The sequence below is a fragment of the Leuciscus leuciscus genome (assembly GCF_965113295.1).
Source record: "Leuciscus leuciscus genome assembly, chromosome: 21".
NCBI lineage: Eukaryota > Metazoa > Chordata > Actinopteri > Cypriniformes > Leuciscidae > Leuciscus > Leuciscus leuciscus.
In genome coordinates this window covers 23,364,137-23,384,921 of record NC_138745.1, presented here as the reverse complement: position 1 = coordinate 23,384,921, position 20,785 = coordinate 23,364,137, and the positions used below count along the sequence as shown (strand labels likewise).

At 47.9% G+C, this 20,785-nt stretch overlaps 1 protein-coding gene across 1 annotated transcript; it reads right to left on the bottom strand.

The window, feature by feature from the left end:
* Window positions 1-1,863: 1,863 nt before the first annotated feature.
* LOC309484787 (uncharacterized protein) lies at window positions 1,864-19,559 on the bottom strand. Its single transcript, XM_082151173.1, has 3 exons — window positions 19,121-19,559; window positions 17,689-19,074; window positions 1,864-2,303 (listed from the first exon to the last, which is right to left on the bottom strand). Exon 2 carries the CDS (start codon window positions 18,912-18,914, stop codon window positions 17,907-17,909), a length of 1,008 nt encoding a protein of 335 aa, XP_082007299.1. The 5' UTR covers window positions 18,915-19,074; window positions 19,121-19,559; the 3' UTR covers window positions 1,864-2,303; window positions 17,689-17,906.
* Between the last annotated feature and the right edge of the window lie 1,226 nt (window positions 19,560-20,785).

Here is a 20,785-nt window from a genome sequence, read left to right as displayed (position 1 = left end):
TGAAAAGTGACATTAAAAGACTTTCTACAATGTATATAATGTATATACAATGTAAACTTTCTATTCATCAAAGAATCCTAAAAGAAAAAGTATTATGGTTTCCACAAAAATGTTTTCAACATTGATAATAATAAGAAATCCTGAGCACTAAATTAGCATACTATCATGATTTCTGAAGGATCACGTGACTCTGAAAATTGGAGTAATTGAGCCTTGTAATCAGAGGAATAAATAACATTTTAAAATACAGTACTATGCAAAAGTCTTAGGCATGTTAGTATTTTCACAAGCCATTTAAGCCATTTATTTATCAGTTTACATTTCCAATTCCTTTTGCCATTAATTGTAATAATCCAGTGAGATTGTAAACTCGCGCTCGTTCGGCCCAAAGTTCGGCATCCGACCAGCGGGGAAGGTCTTTACTGTCTTTTCTCGTGGCAAAGTGTTTTTGATTAAATGCACTACATTTTCTCATATGTATTTTCTCGTTATTTCATCTGACTCCATAAATGAAAAGGTTTTAATGATATCCGTGCATCATTAAATGTGAGTGAATGTTTGACTATTCTTTTGAACTCTTTAATGAAAATAATGTCAAAGTCAGTTAGAATAATCAAATGTAACAATTTATTATGTCAGGTAAATGTATCATGCCAATTTCATAATCAGTTCAGCGATAATCAATACAATAACATTGAATACTCTAGAATAAAGAAAAAAGATGTGAACCTATAAAATACATGATGCTAAGAGTTTTGGTCACTCTTATGCTGGGTACACACCAAAAGATTTTTTACATTTTATAAGATTTTCAAAATGTGATTGACCACAAACATGAGGACAAAAAATCCTAGATTTAAGCGTTTTGCTCCTATAGTGTGTGGTGTGCCATGATGTGACAAAGACAGCACTCCACACACAAACTGATTTTCAACACAGGAAATCTCGCAAAATCTCGCGAGACTTCAGAATAAGCATGGCGGATGATATGCAGGAAGAAATTGCGATGATAGTGTTTGGAATGATTTTCACAGAAAATTCACGTGAAAAAAAACATTGTACCCACCATTATATATAACCTTATATACAGAAATATATTCATTCTTTATTGTCTTTATTTATTCTTTATTGTCTTTATTGTCTCTTTAGAAAAATTTATTTAAAGGGATAGTTCACCAAAAAATGAAAATTCGGTCATCATTTACTCACCCTCAAGTTGTTTCAAACCTGTATGAATTTCTTTTTTCTGCTGAACACAAAAGAAGATATTTTGAAAAATATCGGTAACCAAACAGTTGATGGACCCCAATGACTTCCATAGTAGGAAAAAATACTGTTTCAGGGTCCATCAACTGTTTGGTTACAGACATTTTTCTAAATATCTTCTTTTGTGTTCAGCAGAAAAAAGAAATTCATACAGGTTTGAAACAACTTGAGGGTGAGTAAATGATGACAGAATTTTCATTTTTGGGTGAACTATCCCTTTAATCCCTCTAGAACCTCACTGAACCCTTAACACTACGCTTCCTGCAAGTGTGTGTGTTTGAGAATGACCGTGTCTTCCAGCATCTCGCTTTCTGACTGGATATTGTTTCACGTGATAATCTCCAGAGCGTGCGCGCGTTTGTCCTCGGGGTTCCCCCCACACATCAGGATTTCTGATCGTAAATATTAAACATGTTGAATATTTACAATTCGCGATCGGGGCGGCTCCGACATTCTTCTGAGCAGGTTCGGACACTCTTAACACACCTCACACCAAGGGAAAATCTGATAAGATAATCTGTTGAACCATCAGGATAATTGGGACATAGCAAGGATTGTTGGAAGGGGAAATCGGCCTAAAATCAGCCTTTCAGGTCCTTTGTCTACTTTGAGTGGTCATTCCCCAACCAGTTTCAGTCTAACAAGATTTTTGTATGCACAAGGAGTCTGACAACAGCTGGTATGCTCCACACAGAGATCTGATCTCACTGTCATCGATTCAACCATGACATCAGCACCAGACCCTAAAACTCCGCCCACTCGTTCACTCTCACCCGAATACTAACCTGCAACACCCGTCACCACTCATTAAGGACTCCTACACATACTCACCCATGCCATCCTCAGTTTGTCTGGTCTAATCAATCACTACCTGTGTATGGACTTACCTGACCCTCTCTGCATCTGTGTTTACCTGCCATTATCGCACCATCCTTTCCTCAAGTCATTGAGTACCTGCAAAACCCTCTAAGTTAAGTCTGCCATATAACCTGCCATCTGCTTATCTTGTTTTTAATAAACATCCGTTACCTGCATTCCTGTGGTCTGCTTCTCTGTTATATGACAGAAGTCCAGACCACAACGTATCATGGAAATCAGAGGTCACTTACTAACAACATCTGACCTGTTTGCAGATCTGGTCCAACAGCTTTGTTTGTCACTACAAACATCTGGCACAACTCCTTCACCATATTCACTCGCCAGTCCCATGGCTCAACCAGCGACATTCTCAGTCGAGATGCAGCCCCAACAATTCCAAACCGAATGAGCTAAGGTAGCTTTTATCATTTCTCTACTCACTGGTAAAGCATTACAATGGGCAAAATCGATCTGAGGCCAGAATGGTTCCATAATGAACTCATTAACACACTTTACTGATCAAGGAAGTGTTTGGTCAGTCGGCTAATTCTCTCTCAGTGCATGATCAACTATTTCATCTAAAAAAAGGAAATTCGCTCTCCATTTCCGAACACTTGCTGCCGCCTGTGAGTGGAACAAAGCTGTGCTCATCATGGCATATTGTCAAGTTCTCAAGCCCTCTCTTTGGAAATGTTCGTCCAATCATTGAATTCGGTCCGATACGATGTCCTACCTGCCTGTCAACATATGTATTTTCATACCTCCATGCACCCTGCTCGCACAGACATCACACATCATCAGTGCGTTTCATGCTCTGCAGACTGAGGGTGCGTCTCGATCAGCTCCCTAGTTCAGTATTCAGGGCACTGTTCAGGGAGTCAACCACGTTAATGGCTGAAATGTTGGACGTATATGTAACAAGCAAAGTATTTATCATAATATACTTTATGTTCCATGGTTGTGTTATTGTAGTGCTGGTGTTTTTTTTTTTCTCTCTCTGTGTCTCTGCCGCTCTACCAGGTGCAGAAGAGAGAGAGGTGATCGCTCACACTTGCTGCTCGTTATTCTGGAGAAACAGCATGTTCATGACCAGACAGAGAGAATAATGTCACCTGTTCTTTCCTCTGAGAAAACAGAGAGAGAGAAGCCTGTGCTGAAACGCTCAGATCGCAAACGTGTCTTTTTATTGCTTGGATCCAGGTCACATTATAAACGACTGCAAAGCATGGAAACAAAAGACTGCTGCTGAAAAATCCAAGAGTGTAACCTTTGCTCAAGATGGTTCTTTCTCTGACCACTCATTTCCACAGCTCCAGAATTCTGGCTACCAATCCTTCCTGTTAACTGGTTCTGTGTCTCTTTCAGCTGTCTTACCTGACCGACCTGTATCCATTCTACGAGATACGGGGGCAGCACAGTCCTTTATTCTAGCTGACACCTTACCTTTTTCACCCGAAACATACTCTGGTACAGATGTACTAGTTCGTGGGATTGAACTAGGCTGTGTTAAAGTACCATTGCATACTGTCTACTTGAAATCTGATTTGGTCACAGGTCCCGCTCAGATTGGAGTGAGGACCGAACTGCCGGTGGGGGATGTAAGTCTCATCCTTGGGAATGACATAGCTGGAGGTAAAGTGTTCCCTAACCCTGTTGTAGTGGATAAGACTGATGTGTCAGGACAGCCGGATGTTGCTGCTCTTTTCCTTGCTGCCTTCCCTGCCTGTGCTGTTACTCGAGCACGAGCTCGAAAGTGGGATGATGTTGTGTACCTCACTGATTCATTTATAAACCCTGTGTGAGATGTTTCAGAGTGCACACTGTTCATTAAACCTGAATTGTCTTCCGCTTATGAAAATGCTAGCCCTGATTCGGCCACAACTTCCTTAGAAGCTGGGAAGGAGGGTTTAACTGCTGCTCAAAAGGCTGATCATTCTGTCTAGATGCTGCTTTCACTCTGGAAAAAGCCCCTGGTGGTCCAGTTACTTACTATTGGAAGGATGATATTCTCATGAGATGTTGGCGACCGCAAGTGAATGGGGATGTGTTAGCGGTACATCAACTTTGGTGCTTCTCAATATCCCTCCTCGTCTCCTCTCTCCTCTCTCCTCCGTCCTCCATCCTATGACCCGGAAACCGATCGAGCTCAGCCATTTTGAAGGACACCTCAATTCTCTAATTGTACCACGAGGAGGCGAGGTTCGAGGAGTGAGGAGGCTTCCAGAGGAGCTATGAGCAAGGATACACAAGTATATCCTATGTAGTGTTGTCAAAAATATCGATATTTCGATAAATATCGATACTGAAATATCTGAACGGTACCAATACTAATTTCCCGTAGTATCGATATTAGCCGAGCTGTCACTTTCACTTCTCTCCAAAGGCGCGTTGACAAACACCACACGCGCACTCGTCTCATTCGCTCTGATTAAATAGCAAAAGTGAAGTGAATGGCCTGGGGCCGATCACTCCTGACGCGTTTTTTGCAATGAGAGGCGCCTATTTTCAATTGGTTTCCAGCGAGCGTTCTGCGCGCTGTTTATGCGCTGCTGCGCCTCGCGGGCCTTCCGCTGTAGTGATGAAAGCTAGTTGCTTGAACGCCCGGAGAGTGCGATGATGGAGGATAAACTTGTGGTGCTCTCGCTGGTTACCAGGAGCTTAACGACTTCACGAACCGTAACTACCACAATGTTAACAGAAAGTAAATAAAGTTAATAAAAGGCTGATTTGACGTTTACTTGACTGACAGGACAGCGGTTTCAGTGGTTGCCTAGAAACATAACAAACGCAGCGCACTGCTCGTTCTGTGTGATGGTAAGTGCTGTGTGCCTCATGTTCTCTTACGAGAGGTACTCTCGTACTGCGTAAATCTTACGCTAGGGGAAAATCTCTTTTCCGCGAGATACTGAAGCCAAAAATTATCCTTAATTTTGAAATAATGTAAAACGCGTTGCGGCAGCATGCAGACACAGGCGAGACGGCTTGTGCGCCTATTGGCTGCCCTGCGGCAACTGCAGCAGCCTATCGATAAGGCCCACTCGTGACGTCAGCTCCAATGGGGGCGCTTCGCGCCCAATACGTCACGTCCCGCCAGAATGGGCGTGGTCTAGGGCTATAAACATAGCTTCGAGAGGCTAGCTCACTGATTTTTCATCTCTTCAGCGAAGCTCTCGCATCGCTGGATCCGGAGAGAAGCCGCGCCGTCTGAAAAAGCCTTTCAGCGGGACGAGTCGACACTCTGAAGCCGCTGGCCGCGCCGCCTTCAGTCGCCTTCCTGCTGCGCTATCCGGCGTTATATCCTTTCTCTGCTACTGTGTTTTGTGTATGTGTGTGTGCTCGCCGCCGCGACACACACTCTCATTGCACTAAAAGAGCCGGGCGTCTTTTTCAAGAAGCCCCTTTCCTGAGGATCACGCAGCTCTCGCGCTCGCTGACGGCGACCGCCCTCACTGCGAGCCAGTTACTGCCTATGGTGACTCTGAGGACTCACCTGGCATCCTTCTCCGAGACTGCTCCTCCGCCCCCCCCAACCCGCAAAGCTCGCCGGTTCGCCCGCTTGCCTTGCCTGCTTGGGGGATGATACCTGCTCTCCCTCTGTTCGAGCCGCGCAAACCGCGCCGTTCACAGGGGTTGTCAGGAGCGGACGGTCACGGGGCTAGCTTTCTCTCTCCCTCTGTTCGAGCCGCGCAAACTGCGCCGTTCACAAGGGAGGCTGGAAGCGGACGATCGGGGTTAGTTTTTCTTTACGTTACAAGAAAGCTACCCTGCCCTTGCGCCCCATTCACGCGTCACTCACCGGCGAAAAGACAACTCAGTTCCCTGATTAGGCGACTGGAAATATCAATATTGCAGCAAACGAGCCTGTTGTAACACGCACGCTTGCAAGCAAACGCCGAAGAAAACATGTTGACGCTGTCTTATATGCTCATGCATCTATACACCTTTGTGTTCCCCCCTGTGGCTCAGTGGCGGAATCTTAGGTTTTTCGCACGAGAGACCGGGGTTCGAATCCCGGTCTAACGGCAGATATATTATGCCGCCAATGCTTCGCTCTGTCAGTTCCCTGAAAGGCGACTGCAGATGTGCATTTTGCAGCCAACGAGCGCGCTGTACAACCCGCTCGCCTGCACCCAAACACCGTTTCTATGGTTCCCGTGCGTCACTGGCGAAAGGAGAAAAGGGTGTTTTTAGCCCCGCTGCGGCCGGGCCGACCTCCACTCCTGGCACATTTCTCATTCCCCTCTTAAGTTCAGGTGACTGGAAATGTCAATATTGCAGTGAGCGAGCCTGTTGTTTTGCACGCACGCCTGCAAACAAACGCCAGCATGTTGACGCTCTTTGATAATACTCGCGCTACTGAATGTCTATGTGTCTTCCTCTGTGGTCCAGTGGTAGATCGTCAGATTTTCGCGCGAGAGACCCGCGATCGAATCCCGGGTCTACCGGCAAAACACACTTTTTGCCGTCAATTCTCGCTCTGGCAGTTCCCTGAAAAGGCGACTGCAGATGTGTATTTTGCAGCCAACGAGCGCGTGGTACAACCCGTTCGCCTGCACCCAAACTCTGTTTCTATGGTTTCCGCCTCTGAAGTTCAGACGACTGGAAATGTCAATATTGCAGTGAACAAGCCTGCTGTAATACACGCACGCCTGCAAACAAACGCCAGCATGTTGACGCTCTCTGTTTCTATGGCAACTTCTCGCTCGTTCAGTTCCAGTAAATGCGACTGTTCCAGTGTATTCTGCAGTAAACAAGTCGGCGAAACAGCCCGCTTGCCTGCACACAAACGCCGCTTTTACGGCTACCCAGATAAATCCCATAAGAGTGTATTTTCCTGGTGTCCCGGCCACGGCCGATGGTGTTACGAATGTAGACGAAATTCCTACACACAAACACAGCCCGTCACACAGGGCTCGCGCACATGAAATCGACCCAGGTCGATTGCGCATTAAACGTGGTAAATGTGCCCACTGCCCAGTGCCCACAAACACTACGTTCCGCTGACAAGCGGGCAGCATACTAGAGGCACGCAGCTCGCAAGTGGTTTTCTCTAGAATACACTGTTCTCCCGTTATTGCAGCGTTGTATTTTAGTCCAGGTAAGGCCATCTTCGATTCTCTTTTTATTTTTCTCATTTTAACTTAACATAATTCTGTATTTCAGTTAGACGCATTGGCACTTTAGAGAAATAGCCGCGAGTGAAACAAATTTAAATTTTTATAGCAATCTAATTTGCACGTAACTTAAGCCCTTGCTCCTAAGCACTTTCGATTTGACACATTCACGCGTTATTGACTTAATTGGCAGAACGAAACAGCTGTACTCACTCAAGCGGTGAGAGCATTATCTGTATATCTGTGTAATTTGCACGCTGTCGCGGAAGCGTCAGCGGAAGCGTTCAGCCTCCTCGTGTGAAGACCGACTCGGGTAAAGACCAGCGACTCTACCTGCGCGACTCCACCGAGCAAGGACACCAGAAAGCCACTTACGTACTCCTCTTCCCCTTTTTCTTCCCTCTACTTATCTTATTGTTCACCTTCATCAACATGTGCTTTCAATACATTCCTGTTATCTCTCGGCAACGTCCTTTCATCACGCGCAATAGGCAGCGCAATACTGCCAATCTGCGTCCCATCCTTACATCCTCACTTACTCCTCTCTCTCTTTCCGTGGGTCTATGGAATTGTCAGTCAGCAGTCAATAAAGCTGACTTCATTCCAGCCTTTGCATCTCATTCTACTCTTAGCATCTTGGGCCTGACTGAGACCTGGATTCGTCCAGAAGACTCAGCAACCCCTGCTGCTCTCTCTAGCAATTTTTCCTTCTCCCACTCCCCTCGCCAGTCTGGGAGAGGTGGGGGTACAGGGCTTCTCGTTTCTAACAATTGCAAATACTCCGCGCTCTCTTCTCTATGCAACAACAACTCATTTGAATATCATGCTATTACACTTACAACTCCCATTAAGATCCATTTTGTAGTCATTTATCGCCCCCCAGGTCAGCTGGGTAACTTTGTAGATGAGCTGGATGTGCTGCTGTCCACTTTCCCTGAGGACGGCACCCCACTTCTAGTCTTCGGTGACTTCAACATTCATCTCGAAAAGCCACATGCAACAGACTTCACCTCTCTCCTAGCCTCTTTCGATCTCAAACGACTCATCACCGCAGGTACTCACAAATCAGGCAACCAACTGGACCTGGTTTACACACGCAGCTGCACCACAGACAACATCTTGGTGAGACCTCTCCACGTTTCAGATCATTTCCTCATTACTTTCAGTCTACAACTCTCTACCCCTGCACCACCACCCCCACCACCAGTCATTTTCAGACGAAACCTGCGCTCACTTTCCCCCTCCCATCTTTCCTCTGCCGTGTCATCCTCTCTTCCCCCACCCTCACAATTCTCATCTCTGGATGTGAATACCGCAACGGACACCTTATGCTCCACTCTAATCTCTTCTCTAGACATTATCTGCCCTCTCTCCTCCAGGCCAGCACGCGCTACTCCCTCTAACCCCTGGTTATCTGAGGTTCTTCGGGAACACCGGACCGAACTCAGGGCAGCGGAGAGGAAATGGCACAAATCAAAAGACGCATCTGACCTGAGTAGGTATCAATCTCTCCTCTCTTCCTTTTCTGTTGATGTTCATGCTGCAAAATCTTCATACTTCCACAACAAGATCAACAGCTCCTCCAACACACGATTACTCTTCAAGACATTCAACTCTCTCCTCTGTCCACCTCCACCACCACCCGCCTCCTCCTTAACTGCTGACGATTTTGCGAACTTCTTCACCACCAAAACAACAGCTATCAGCAGTCAGTTCTCAGCTCCACACACACAGGAACCCAGACCGACCCCTTCCATAGCCAATATCCCTCTGTCCTCCTTTTCTTCACTAACCGAGGAAGAAGTATCTACACTTCTCCTCTCCAGTCACCCTACCACCTGCCCTCTTGACCCCATCCCCTCACACCTTCTACAAGCCATCTCTCCCACACTTCTACCATCACTCACACACATCATCAACTCATCCCTCCATACTGGCACCTTCCCTACAGCATTCAAGCAGGCTCGGGTTACTCCACTGCTCAAAAAACCAACGCTAAACACATCATTTGTAGAGAATTACAGACCTATCTCTCTCCTACCATTCATTGCGAAGACACTTGAAAGAGCTGTCTTCAACCAACTAACATCCTTCTTGTCTCTAAACAACCAGCTGGATGTCAACCAATCTGGCTTCAAGAAAGGGCATTCAACTGAGACTGCATTACTGTCAGTCACAGAAGCCCTACGGATCGCAAAAGCTGCTTCCAAATCTTCAGTCCTCATTCTCCTGGATCTGTCTGCTGCCTTCGACACTGTGAATCATCAGATCCTTCTGTCCACCCTCTCATCACTGGGCATCACAGGAACTTCACTCCACTGGTTTGAGTCCTATCTCACAGGTAGGTCCTTCAAGGTCGCATGGAGAGGTGAGGTATCCAGAGCACATCAGCTGACCACAGGTGTTCCCCAGGGTTCAGTTCTTGGTCCCCTCCTCTTCTCCATCTACACCACATCACTGGGACACATCATACAGGCACACGGTTTTTCCTACCACTGCTATGCTGATGACACGCAGCTCTTCCTCTCATTTCAACCAGATGATCCCACAGTAGCTGCACGGGTCTCAAGCTGTCTGGCGGACATCTCCACATGGATGAAGGAACATCACCTGCAGCTCAACCTGGCAAAGACTGAGCTTCTCGTCCTCCCTGCCAATCCGTCTCTACAGCACGACTTCACCATCCAGCTAGAGTCATCATTAATCACCCCATCAAGATCGGTCAGAAATCTTGGAGTAACGTTTGATGACCAGCTGACCTTCACTGATCACATTTCAAAGACAGCTCGATCATGCAGGTTTGCACTGCACAACATCAGGAAGATCAGGCCTTTCCTAACTGAGCATGCAACGCAACTTATCGTCCAGGCCCTGGTCATCTCTAGGCTCGACTACTGCAATGCTCTTCTGGCTGGACTTCCAGCATGTGCGACCAAACCCCTACAGATGATCCAGAATGCTGCAGCTCGTCTTGTCTTCAACGAGCCCAAGAGGGCCCACGTCACTCCTCTGTTCACCTCTCTGCACTGGCTACCTCTCGCTGCTCGCATCAAGTTCAAGGCACTGACGCTTGCTTACAGATCCATCACAGGCTCAGCTCCCTCCTACTTTCACTCACTCCTACGAGTCTACATCCCTACCAGACACCTACGATCGGTCAACGAGCGACGTCTCGTGGTTCCATCACAGAAAGCCACAAAATCACTTTCCAGAACATTCTCATTCACAGTTCCATGCTGGTGGAACACTCTCCCCACCCTCATCCGGAATGCAGAATCCCTGACAACATTCAAAAGACAGCTGAAAACCCATCTCTTCCGTGAGCACTTAACCTTATAAAAAAAATAAAATAAAAAATAAAAATCCTTTCCCTTTGAAACATCACTTATCAGGCTTATGCTGCTCTGAATAATACCTGAACTTCGTATTTTGAGCACTTCTTGCGTTGTTGTTGTTTTTGCCTCTTTATGATGACTCGCTGAATTTTTGTCCTAATTTGTAAGTCGCTTTGGATAAAGGCGTCTGCTAAATGACTAAATGTAAATGTAAATGTAAATATCTCAAGGTTTCTGTAAAAACAAAACCAACGTGCATTCGCTCTGCTCAGGCGGACAATGCTCTCAGTGTTGTAAATGTGCCCGCTATCCCGCGCCCACATTCACACATAGACATGACAGGTCCTACGGGACTCGCCCAGCCCTCCCCTCTCGGTTGACCACCGCAAAGGAGTCGAGCGCGGGCAATCTGCCCGCTGTTATCAGCGCGCCCCCTGCCTCGAAGCGCGACGCTTATGTTACAGCACACCGAAGCCCCTCTGTCGCTGAGCGACCAGAGCGCGCTCCGCATTCAGCCCCTAGCCATTCGTGCAGATGCATGGGCAAGGCTACCCGGGGGTTTTGAAGTGGGTGCTAGACATTATAGAAAGAGGCTATTCGCTACAGTTTCGCCGACGCCCTCGCCGCTATGTGACGCGCGTCGAAGCTACGGTAAAAACAGAAGTAGCACCACCTACTTCGAGCCGAAATTTTGAAACTGTTGAGCAAAGGGGCCATAGAGCCTTTATCTCAAGCTCAGATACCCCTTTTCCACCAAGGCAGAACTGGTGCTGGTTCGGAGCCAGAGCCTAGTTTCAAATCGGTTCTTTGTTTTTCCACCGCCAAAGCACCAGCTCCGAACCAGTAAAACTGGTTCTTAAGTAGCACCAAATCATTGCAGGGTCTAGAACGGAGCCAAGAAAGAACCGCTTGCGTCAGAGGCTGGGGGCGGGGTTACCGTGGCCAACAAGACTGAAGAGAAACTTGTGACCGCCATTTTTAAATAGCAGCTAGTCGAGCTAATAGCAGCTCGATTATAATATCCGTCTATGTAAGTTACGGCGAGCTGCACGAACGCGTTGGATTCGCCGTGTTTGGATGCCGATTTATTTTCGCAAACCCATGAGCATCCATAGTAACGCAACGTCTATTATTGTTGATGCCTTGTTCGAGATGCATCGGAGCAGCGTGGACCGATCAGAGCTGCGGGAGTGTTTGGAGATCATACGACTCCTTGTGCTTTTTGATCGCTTTGATTTCATGTGCTGATCGTTCTGCGAGAAGCCGATGCATCTCGAACAAGTCTGGTGTGTTTGTGTTTGGCGCTGCCGTACTAGCGTTGCTGGGCAACGTGATACGTATGCAGTGACGTAAGATATAGCTCTGTTGTGGCTCTCTGGCCGGTGGAAACGCAAACCGGTTCTTAGTAAGCTCGTCAGTCGAACCAACTCCGAACTGGCAATAGCTCTAGCTCTGAACCAGCACCCGGTTCTTGTTGGTGGAAAAGGGGTAAGAGTGAAGGAGGGCTATACAGCAGATACTTCCTGGTACTGAAAAAAGACGGGGGTCTCAGACCCATACTAGATCTAAGGCAACTGAACAGAGTGCTTGCGAAGCAACAGTTCAGAATGCTCACGACCAGAAAAACCCTCACGCACATTCGCCGAGGAGATTGGTTTGTGTCAATAGATCTGAAAGACGCATATTTTCAAATACAAATAGCGTCACGTCACAGGCGACGTTTGAGATTCGCCTTCGAGGGCCAGGCATATCAGTGCTCAGTCCTACCGTTCGGCTTGTCTCTAGCCGCTCGCACCCCTCAGACTACAGGGCATGCGAGTATTGAACTACTTGGACGATTGGCTGATTCTAGCTCAATCTCACTCGGTGCTCATAGAGCACAGGACCATTTGGCTCGATCACCTCGAGAATCTGGGTCAATTGGGCGAAGAGTTCTCTGTCTCCCAGACAGATAATATATTTTCTGGGCACAGAACTGGACTCGCTGTCTATGATAGCGCGACTGTCACCAGAGCGCGTACTAGACATTCAGCGCGCAGCGAGCTCTTTCCGCTGCGGCGCATCTGTCCCGCTCAAGAAATTTCAGAGGATGCTAGGTCTCATGGCCTCAGCATCATCAGAACTTCAGCTGGGCTTGCTTCGCATGCGACCGCTACAGTTCTGGCTGAAAGCGCGAGTACCGCGCCGAGCGTGGGCTTCCGGTCTGCTTCGTCTCAAGGTCAATCAGAAATGCATCGCAGCTCTGAAACCTTGGAAAGCAAACGACTTGTACCAATCAGGTGTTAGCCTGGGGACTTCCTCGAGTGTGAAGGTAGTGTCTACGGACGCCTCCACCTTGGGATGGGGAGCACTGCTCAAGGGCAGACCGTTCTTCGGCCAATGGTCAGAACGGGAGAAGCTTCTACACATAAACTGCCTCGAAATGTTGGCAGTAGACAACGCACTGACGCGTTTTTGTCCCTAAATACGAGGACACCACGTCCTGGTCCGCTCGGACAACATGTCAGTGGTGTCCTACATAAATCGCCAGGGCGGCCTCAGGTCCCGAAACCTGCACAGGCTGACAGAACGCCTCCTGGTGTGGGCTCAGCGCAACCTGCTCTCGCCGAGAGCAGCGCATGTGCCAGGGCTCCTGAATGTAGGACCGGACAGACTGTCCAGAAACAATGTTCCGACAGGCGAATGGCCTCTACACCCACAGACAGTCCAGCTGCTGTGGAAGAAATTCGGCAGAGCGGAAGTAGACCTGTTCGCGTCTCAAGAAAACGCTCACTGTCTGGAATTTTTCTCCAAGCCGCCCGCTCTATGCCTTTCCTCCCGTCTTTCTCCTGCCTCAGGTGATAGAACGGATCAGAGAAGGATGCTCAGTGCTACTCGTAGCGCCGTTCTGGAAAAACCAACCCTGGTTCCCAGTTCTGATGCAGCTAGCAAGCACTGCCCCATGGCCAGTGCCAGTGAGGAGGGACCTCCTCTCTCAGGCCAAGGGCTCGTTTTGGCATCCGCGCCCAGAGCTGTGGTCCCTTCATGTTTGGGCCATCAACGGGTACCCGCTGACCTCCCCAAGCGGAGTGTTAAACACGATCACGCAGGCTAGAGCTCCGTCTATGCGACGTCTCTATTCCTCGAAATGGTCAGTGTTCTCCAGCTGGTGCACAGCTCGTGGCGTGTCGCCCCTAGACTGTGGGGTGACGGAGGTTCTCTCCTTCCTACAAGAGCTGTTGGACAAGGGCAGGACCCCTTCCACGCTCAAAGTGTATGTGGCGGCCATAGCAGCGTTCTCAAAAACAACGCTGGGTCAGTCAGTAGGAAGGAACGATTTAGTCATCGTCTTCCTTAGAGGAGCTAAGAGACTGAATCCTCCCAGACCTCCCTCAGTCCCTGTATGGAACCTTTCTACAGTGCTGGAAGCCATGAAAGGTGACCCATTCGAGCCTTTACAGACGATTGATCTTAAACACCTGTCTTTCAAGACAGTGTTTCTTCTGGCTCTCGCTTCAGTGAAGCGCACAGGGGACTTACACGCGCTCTCAGTAAGCGCGACGTGTATGGAGTTTGGGCCTAATGACTCAAGAGTTATACTCAAACCTAAGCACGGTTATGTTCCAAAATCCCTCAACACACCGTTTAGGGCGCAGGTCATTCCCTGTCAGCCTTACCGGTCTCTGACGAGGAAGGAGACGCAAGCTTCCTTTGCCCAGTCAGAGCATTAAGAGCTTATGTGTCTCGCACGTCTGTTTTCAGACAGACAGAGCAGCTCTTTGTTTTCACTCTACGGACGTTCTAAGGGACTTGCCGTGTCGAAACAGAGCCTATCCAGTTGGATAGTTGATGCTATAGCGCTGGCTTATACCTCTAAGGGCTTACAGTGCCCATTTGGAGTCAGAGCACACTCCACGAGAGGCGTGGCCTCGTCGTGGGCTTGGTCTAGTGGGATTGCCTTGCAAGATATCTGTATGGCGGCAGGCTGGGCCTCCCCGTCTACATTTATTAGGTTTTATAACCTAGAGGTTCCCGCCTTGCAGGCTAAGCTGCTTTCGGTCTAAAATCGGTACTGTCTGCCCTGATGTGTTCGGGCCAGAATACTGAAACTGCTTGAGCAAATGCTCGCTGTTGGATCGCGCAGCTCTATGGGCAGTGTGTAAGACCCACTATATTCGTCAGTCCAGGCCGGGGGTCGCCCTGACTGTACGACACATCATCAGTATAACTGCTCCTTATAAGATGTTATATTATTACAGGAATGATGCTATTCTAGCCACTCTTTCCTGGGCTCTCTGTGAGTCCCTTATGATCATGTACTATATGAGCCCGGGCACTTGCCCTTGGGACTTTGGTGCTGGATCTTAGCATGCACGGCGTTTTACACTGTTTCCCCTAGCGTAAGATTTACGCAGTACGAGAGTACCTCTCGTAAGAGAACGTACTCGGTTACTAACGTAACCTCGGTTCTCTCTAGAGAGGAAACGAGTACTGCGTATCTTGCCGTGCCTGCACACGCTCTGGTTCGCTTCGGCGATGAAAAACCAGTGAGCTAGCCTCTCGAAGCTATGTTTATAGCCCTAGACCACGCCCATTCTGGCGGGACGTGACGTATTGGGCGCTAAGCGCCCCCATTGGAGCTGACGTCACGAGTGGGCCTTATCGATAGGCTGCTGCAGTTGCCGCAGGGCAGCCAATAGGCGCACAAGCCGTCTCGCCTGTGTCTGCATGCTGCCGCAACGCGTTTTACATTATTTCAAAATTAAGGATAATTTTTGGCTTCAGTATCTCGCGGAAAAGAGATTTTCCCCTAGCGTAAGATTTACGCAGTACTCGTTTCCTCTCTAGAGAGAACCGAGGTTACGTTAGTAACCGAGTACGTTTTCAAACCTGAAAAACGCGTTAGGTGTGATCGGGGCCTAATATAGCAAAGCACCTGAAAGACCGACACCCGGATCTATAAATAATTGCGAGAGGTTGGTAACTCTTCTCATTTTAACATTTCTGAAACATTAACCAAGATGGCCTTTGTTGTTGATATTGAGTGTGTGTTGTCTCGTTTTTTCACCGTAATTCTTAAAGTTAATATAATCTGACTGAGGAATCTTAGACAAGTAAATATTTTAACTGTGGTCAAATGTAAATTAACTTGTGCTTATTTAACTTTATTCAAAAAATGATTTAATTCTGCAATTTGCCTTCATTAGCGATTATCATCAATTTGATTACACAGATACTAATTAAACTAAACTGAGCTAGACAATGACATCTCTCAATTCAATAATGAAATGTCTTTAACTGAAAATTGAATGTTTAATCTTATTATTATACATTACTGACACTCTATCCTCCAATTTGATACTGTTAAGTGCTTTGACACAATCTGTATTGTTAAAAACACTATATAAATAAAGGTGACTTGACTTCATGTCGATCCAGTGAGCAGTGTTTCGCGTGTGATGCACGTTTGCGTTTAAATCTGTTCATCAAATAACGTTAATGTATTAACCAGCATTTATGCTTTTGAACCAGTGCACTACCTCAGGACATTTTTGTTCATGTAAAATATCCCTCATTGTCATGTTCTAGACTTGTTATATTTAGCTTTAAATAAATAAAAAATACCCCCTTAATATTGTGGCAGTTTTTTTCTCTGTGGTATCGAAAATGGTATCGAATATCGTTATTTTTCAAGGTATCGTATCGAAGTTATAAATTCTAGTATCGTGACAACACTAATCCTATGCGGAAGTGTTTTATCGACTAAACATGACGCACGTATAAATTCTCCCCCCCCTTCACATCGGTCACAATAATTTTAATTTATACTTTACCTTTGCAGTTTATATAAACCACACATCTCACATATTTCAACAGGGTATCTTGCTTTATTATTATTTATTATGAATTTCTTAAATAACCAAACTTCACCAACATTAGGGCAGATCCTTTGAGTGCAGCTGATGACGCTATGAAGGGACGCTCGAGTGATCAAGTATTCCAAAGTATAAAAAAACTTTCATTCGATTCCTCCGTCTTCATTTTCTTTCCTTGCAGCCTTCCCTCACATCCTGCAGGGGGTGGAGCTGAGACTCGCAGAAAGGAAACGAGGATGAACAAATAAGAATTGTGAAACGCCCTATGTTCTACCTTCTGCTTACCGCCCTCAGGTCCTGAAGCTGGCGCATGAGCACCCCTGTCTGGTCACCTTGGTATCACTAAAACGTATAAATGCATCTTAAAGTACTTTTTCTGGCCCAGACTGAGGAACAGTGTAGTGAAGTACTGTCAAACTTGCCATGAATGTCAAATTTCAGGTAAGCCTAACCAGACTGTTCCCTCTGCTCCTCTTCATCCCATACCAGCAATGAATGAGCCATTTGAACGCTTGATTTTGGATTGTGTTGGACCCTTGCCTAAGTCAAAATCGGGGTACCAGTATATTTTAACTCTGATGTGTGCTGTCACACGATTCCCAGAAGCTGTTCCCTTGCGTTCTCTGAAAGCTAATGTCATAGTCAAAGAGATCAAGTTCTGTTCAACGTTTGGACTACCGTAGGTCATTCAAACTGACCAGGGCTCCAACTTCACCTCAAAGCTATTTGCTCAAGTTTTAAAAGAGTTAAGAGTTTCTCAACAAATGTCTAGTGCATATCACCCAGAGTCACAAGGGGCATTAGAACGTTTCCACCAGACTCTCAAGTCTATGCTTCGTACATAGGCTACTGTGTGAGTACTTGTAAAGACTGGGTAAAAGGTTTGTCTTTGCTGCTGTTTGCTGTCAGAGAAACTGTCCAAGAGTCATTAGGATTTAGTCCATCTGAACTAGTGTATGGTCACACAGTTCGTGGTCCACTAAAGCTTCTTCATGAACAGCTCATGTCAAAAATCCCACATGCTACCAACCTGTTAGACTATGTCAGTAACTTCCGTGAACGACTGCATAGTGTGTGGGACAGTGCTAAGGCTCATCTCTCGTGTACACAATCCAAAATGAAGGCAAGGTTTGATAGGAAGACTACCAAGCGCAGTTTCGAGCCTGGTGATCAAGTGCTTGTCTGTCTTCCTGTTCCTTCCTCGGCACTACATGCTAGATTTGCTGGTCCCTACAGTGTTGAGAAAAAGTTGAGTGAGACTGACTGTCATTTCTACCCCAGATCGTAGGAAAAAGAGCAGAGTTTGCCACATTAATACGTTAAAATCTTATGTAGGTAAGTGTGAGGCAGTAATTACATCTAATAGGGAAGATGTGTCTGTTAAGCCTGCTTTGGTGTTGCCTGCTGCTCTTTGCTCTTCTGTTGATGACCCGGATGTGGGTGAATTACCTGCTGAACGTTTTCAAAATTCAACTGTGCTAAGTCAACTTGATGACTACCTTGCATACTTGTCTCAGGGTCAAAAAGAAGCTCTTATTCAGTTGATTAAGTACCCCGTGCCCACAGAAACACGATGGCCGAGCGTGAAGCGGGCCAAACATGTCACAATACTGGAAATCCGGGCAGGAGCCAAACGGGCCTGCATCAGAACGGAATCCAGGCGCACCCCTACGAAAACTGTGCGTTGAGCGGGGGTAAGAACACTCTTCTCTGTGTTTAACCTCAAGCCGAGAGACTGAATGTGACGAAGGACGATGTCCCTGTGGTGAGTCACTAATTCCCTGGAGTGGGCTAAAAGGAGCCAATCGTCCAGGTAGTTGTGTATACGGATGCCCTGGAGCCACAACGGGGCCAGAGCAGCATCCATACACGTTGTGAACGTTCTTGGCGCTAGAGCGAGACCAAAAGGAAGGACCCTGTACTGGTACGCCTTTTCTCCAAAGGCGAATCTGAGGAACCTCCTGTGTCGCTGTACGACCTGAATATGGAAATATGCATCCTTCACGTCTACTGTCACTAACCAGTCCCCCGCCCGAATTTGAGATATGATAGCTTTCAGTGTCAACATCTTGAATTTCCCTTTGTAAAGGGAGAAATTCAGCCGGCGGAGGTCTAGTATAGGTTGCAGACCACCGCCCTTCTTCGGGACCAGGAAGTAACGGCTGAAGAAGCCTTGCTCGACTTCCTTCGGAGGAACCTCTTCTATCGCTCCCTTGAGGAGAAGGGACGAAATCTCCTGCTGTAGTACAGAAGCCTCTGAGGCGCTGTCGACTACAGTTGGAAAAACCCTGTTGAAGCAAGGGGGGTTGCGACAGAACTGAAGCATGTAGCCGAGCCGAACTGTACGGAGGATCCAAGGCGATACCCCTGGCAGACGCCTCCATTCTTGAAAGAAATGTGATAGAGGAAGCGGAGTGTTGCAATGCAGAGGACATGCCTGTGTTAGGGTGTTGCGCTGACTCCTGTGGGGTGGCGTGGTCGAACATGAAGGAGAGCACTTGGCGTCCTGACACGTAGTGGGAGGTACCACTGCCTGGATCGGTATTACAGGGTCTGCCTGCTCCTGAGGAAAACAGAACGTGCCTCCGAGGATGCGAGCGGCAGGTATCAAACACGTCAGAGGCGAGGAGAGAAAGCTTAACGCGTCTCCTTCCTCCTGCGCCGGACGGTTTGAACGAGGTTGAATAGGAACTGCACTTCGAAACACGCTGGGCGGCGAAAGTGGCAGGGTTGGAGAAGGAGAGCAAGTGAGAGGTGGGCAGAAACGCTTGCGCGGTCTGTCCCAACCTCGTAAATCGGGGGAAGCTCTCCTTTTTCTGACCTGAGGGTCAGGAACGATTCGAGGAAGCTGGAGCGGAAGGTTTGTTAGACCGCTTCAGCTCAAGAAGCCTATGAGGTCGCTGGCGGGGAAACGGGCGACCGCGGGCTCCCCAAACCGTAGCTGGTGGCGGATGAGCCGAGTCACTCCTCCTAGCAGTGAACTCCGTCCTATGAGAAGGACGTTCTCTGGGTTGAGACGGGGAGGGGTTAGATGAATCCTTTCTAACCCTCCTGGGCATAAACTGCCTGAAGGCAGCCGGCTGGGATTTTGCGGCCCGAAACTTTTCAACCACAGTGTTGACCGCCTCCCCGTCCAGGAGGAATACCTTTTCTTTGTCGCGGATCTCTGTGAGATTTAGCCATAGGTGGCGCTCTACAGCAACCGCACCCGCCATAGACCGACCTATAGCACGTGCGGTGTGCTTGGTGGCTCTTAAGGCCAGATCCGTGGCCTTATGAAGCTCTTTGACAGCTTCTGCCGTTATTCCGGTTCCCTTGTCCATCTCCTTCAAAACATCCGCCTGGTAGGCTTGGAGAATGGCCATAGTATGTAGGGCCATGCCTGCCTGACCAGCTGCCATGTAGGACTTTCCGAAAAGGGCAGAAGTAGTCCTGCACGGTTTAGAGGGAAGAAGGGGGCAAGATTTCCACAACGGAGCAGACGATGGAGAAAGGTGAGTAGCCAACGTGTCCTCGACTGCTGGGATGGTGGAATAGCCCTGCTCCACAGAACCAACAAGGCTGGTGAAGTCGGTGGCTGCCGCATTTGTCAGACGAGCGGAAAAAGGCTGTTTCCAGGATCTGGAGATCTCGTGATGCAGATCACTGAAAAAGGGAAGCTTTCTCCGCTCTGGCCTAGAATCAGGGCCACTTAAAAATCTTTCGTCGAGTTTAGACGATTGTGACTCGCAGGGCTCGTCGGGCCAGTCGTTAGCGAGCTTCTCTGTAGCGCACGAAAGCACTTCCATAAGCTCCGTGTAGGCCGCAGTAGGCTGCGCTTCCTGGCCGCTAGGCGGGAGAACGTCATCAGCTAAAGCAGGCCTGAAATCCTCGGAGTCGGACGCTGCAGTGTACATCACATCTTCCAGCCCGAAAGAAACCGACTCGTGCGCTCCCGGGGTGGGGCATTAATAATCATGTGAAAAATCGACTGGCAGGACGCCGCGTGCGTGCTCAGGAGAGGCCCGTCTGCTCATACTCTGTATCCTCGAGCTCTACATCCGAACCCCAGGTCGCGGATCCCCGCGAGGCCTCAGCTGTCTCGGGAGCGTGACGGGGGGAAACGAATGACTCCTTCTCAAAAACCGCGAGCCTAGAGCGGAGGGTTTTGAGAAGCAGGTTGTCACAAAATTGACATTTTGACAAGCCTAGAACAGCCTCACGCGTATGCGAAAAAAAACAACATTCAATAAAGCTAGTGCATGGCGGCAGGCAACGACAAAACTCCATGGCACTTCACCGCAAGGAGAACTGAGTTCCACTATTTGCAGTCGCTGAAACGCAGATGAAGAATGTTGATGCTAAATCCAATATTTGG

What these genes read in the sequence shown, in the direction of transcription:
- LOC309484787 (XM_082151173.1), bottom strand. Translation starts at nt 18,914, where the DNA reads ATGTTCGACCACGCCACCCCACAGGAGTCAGCGCAACACCCTAACACA.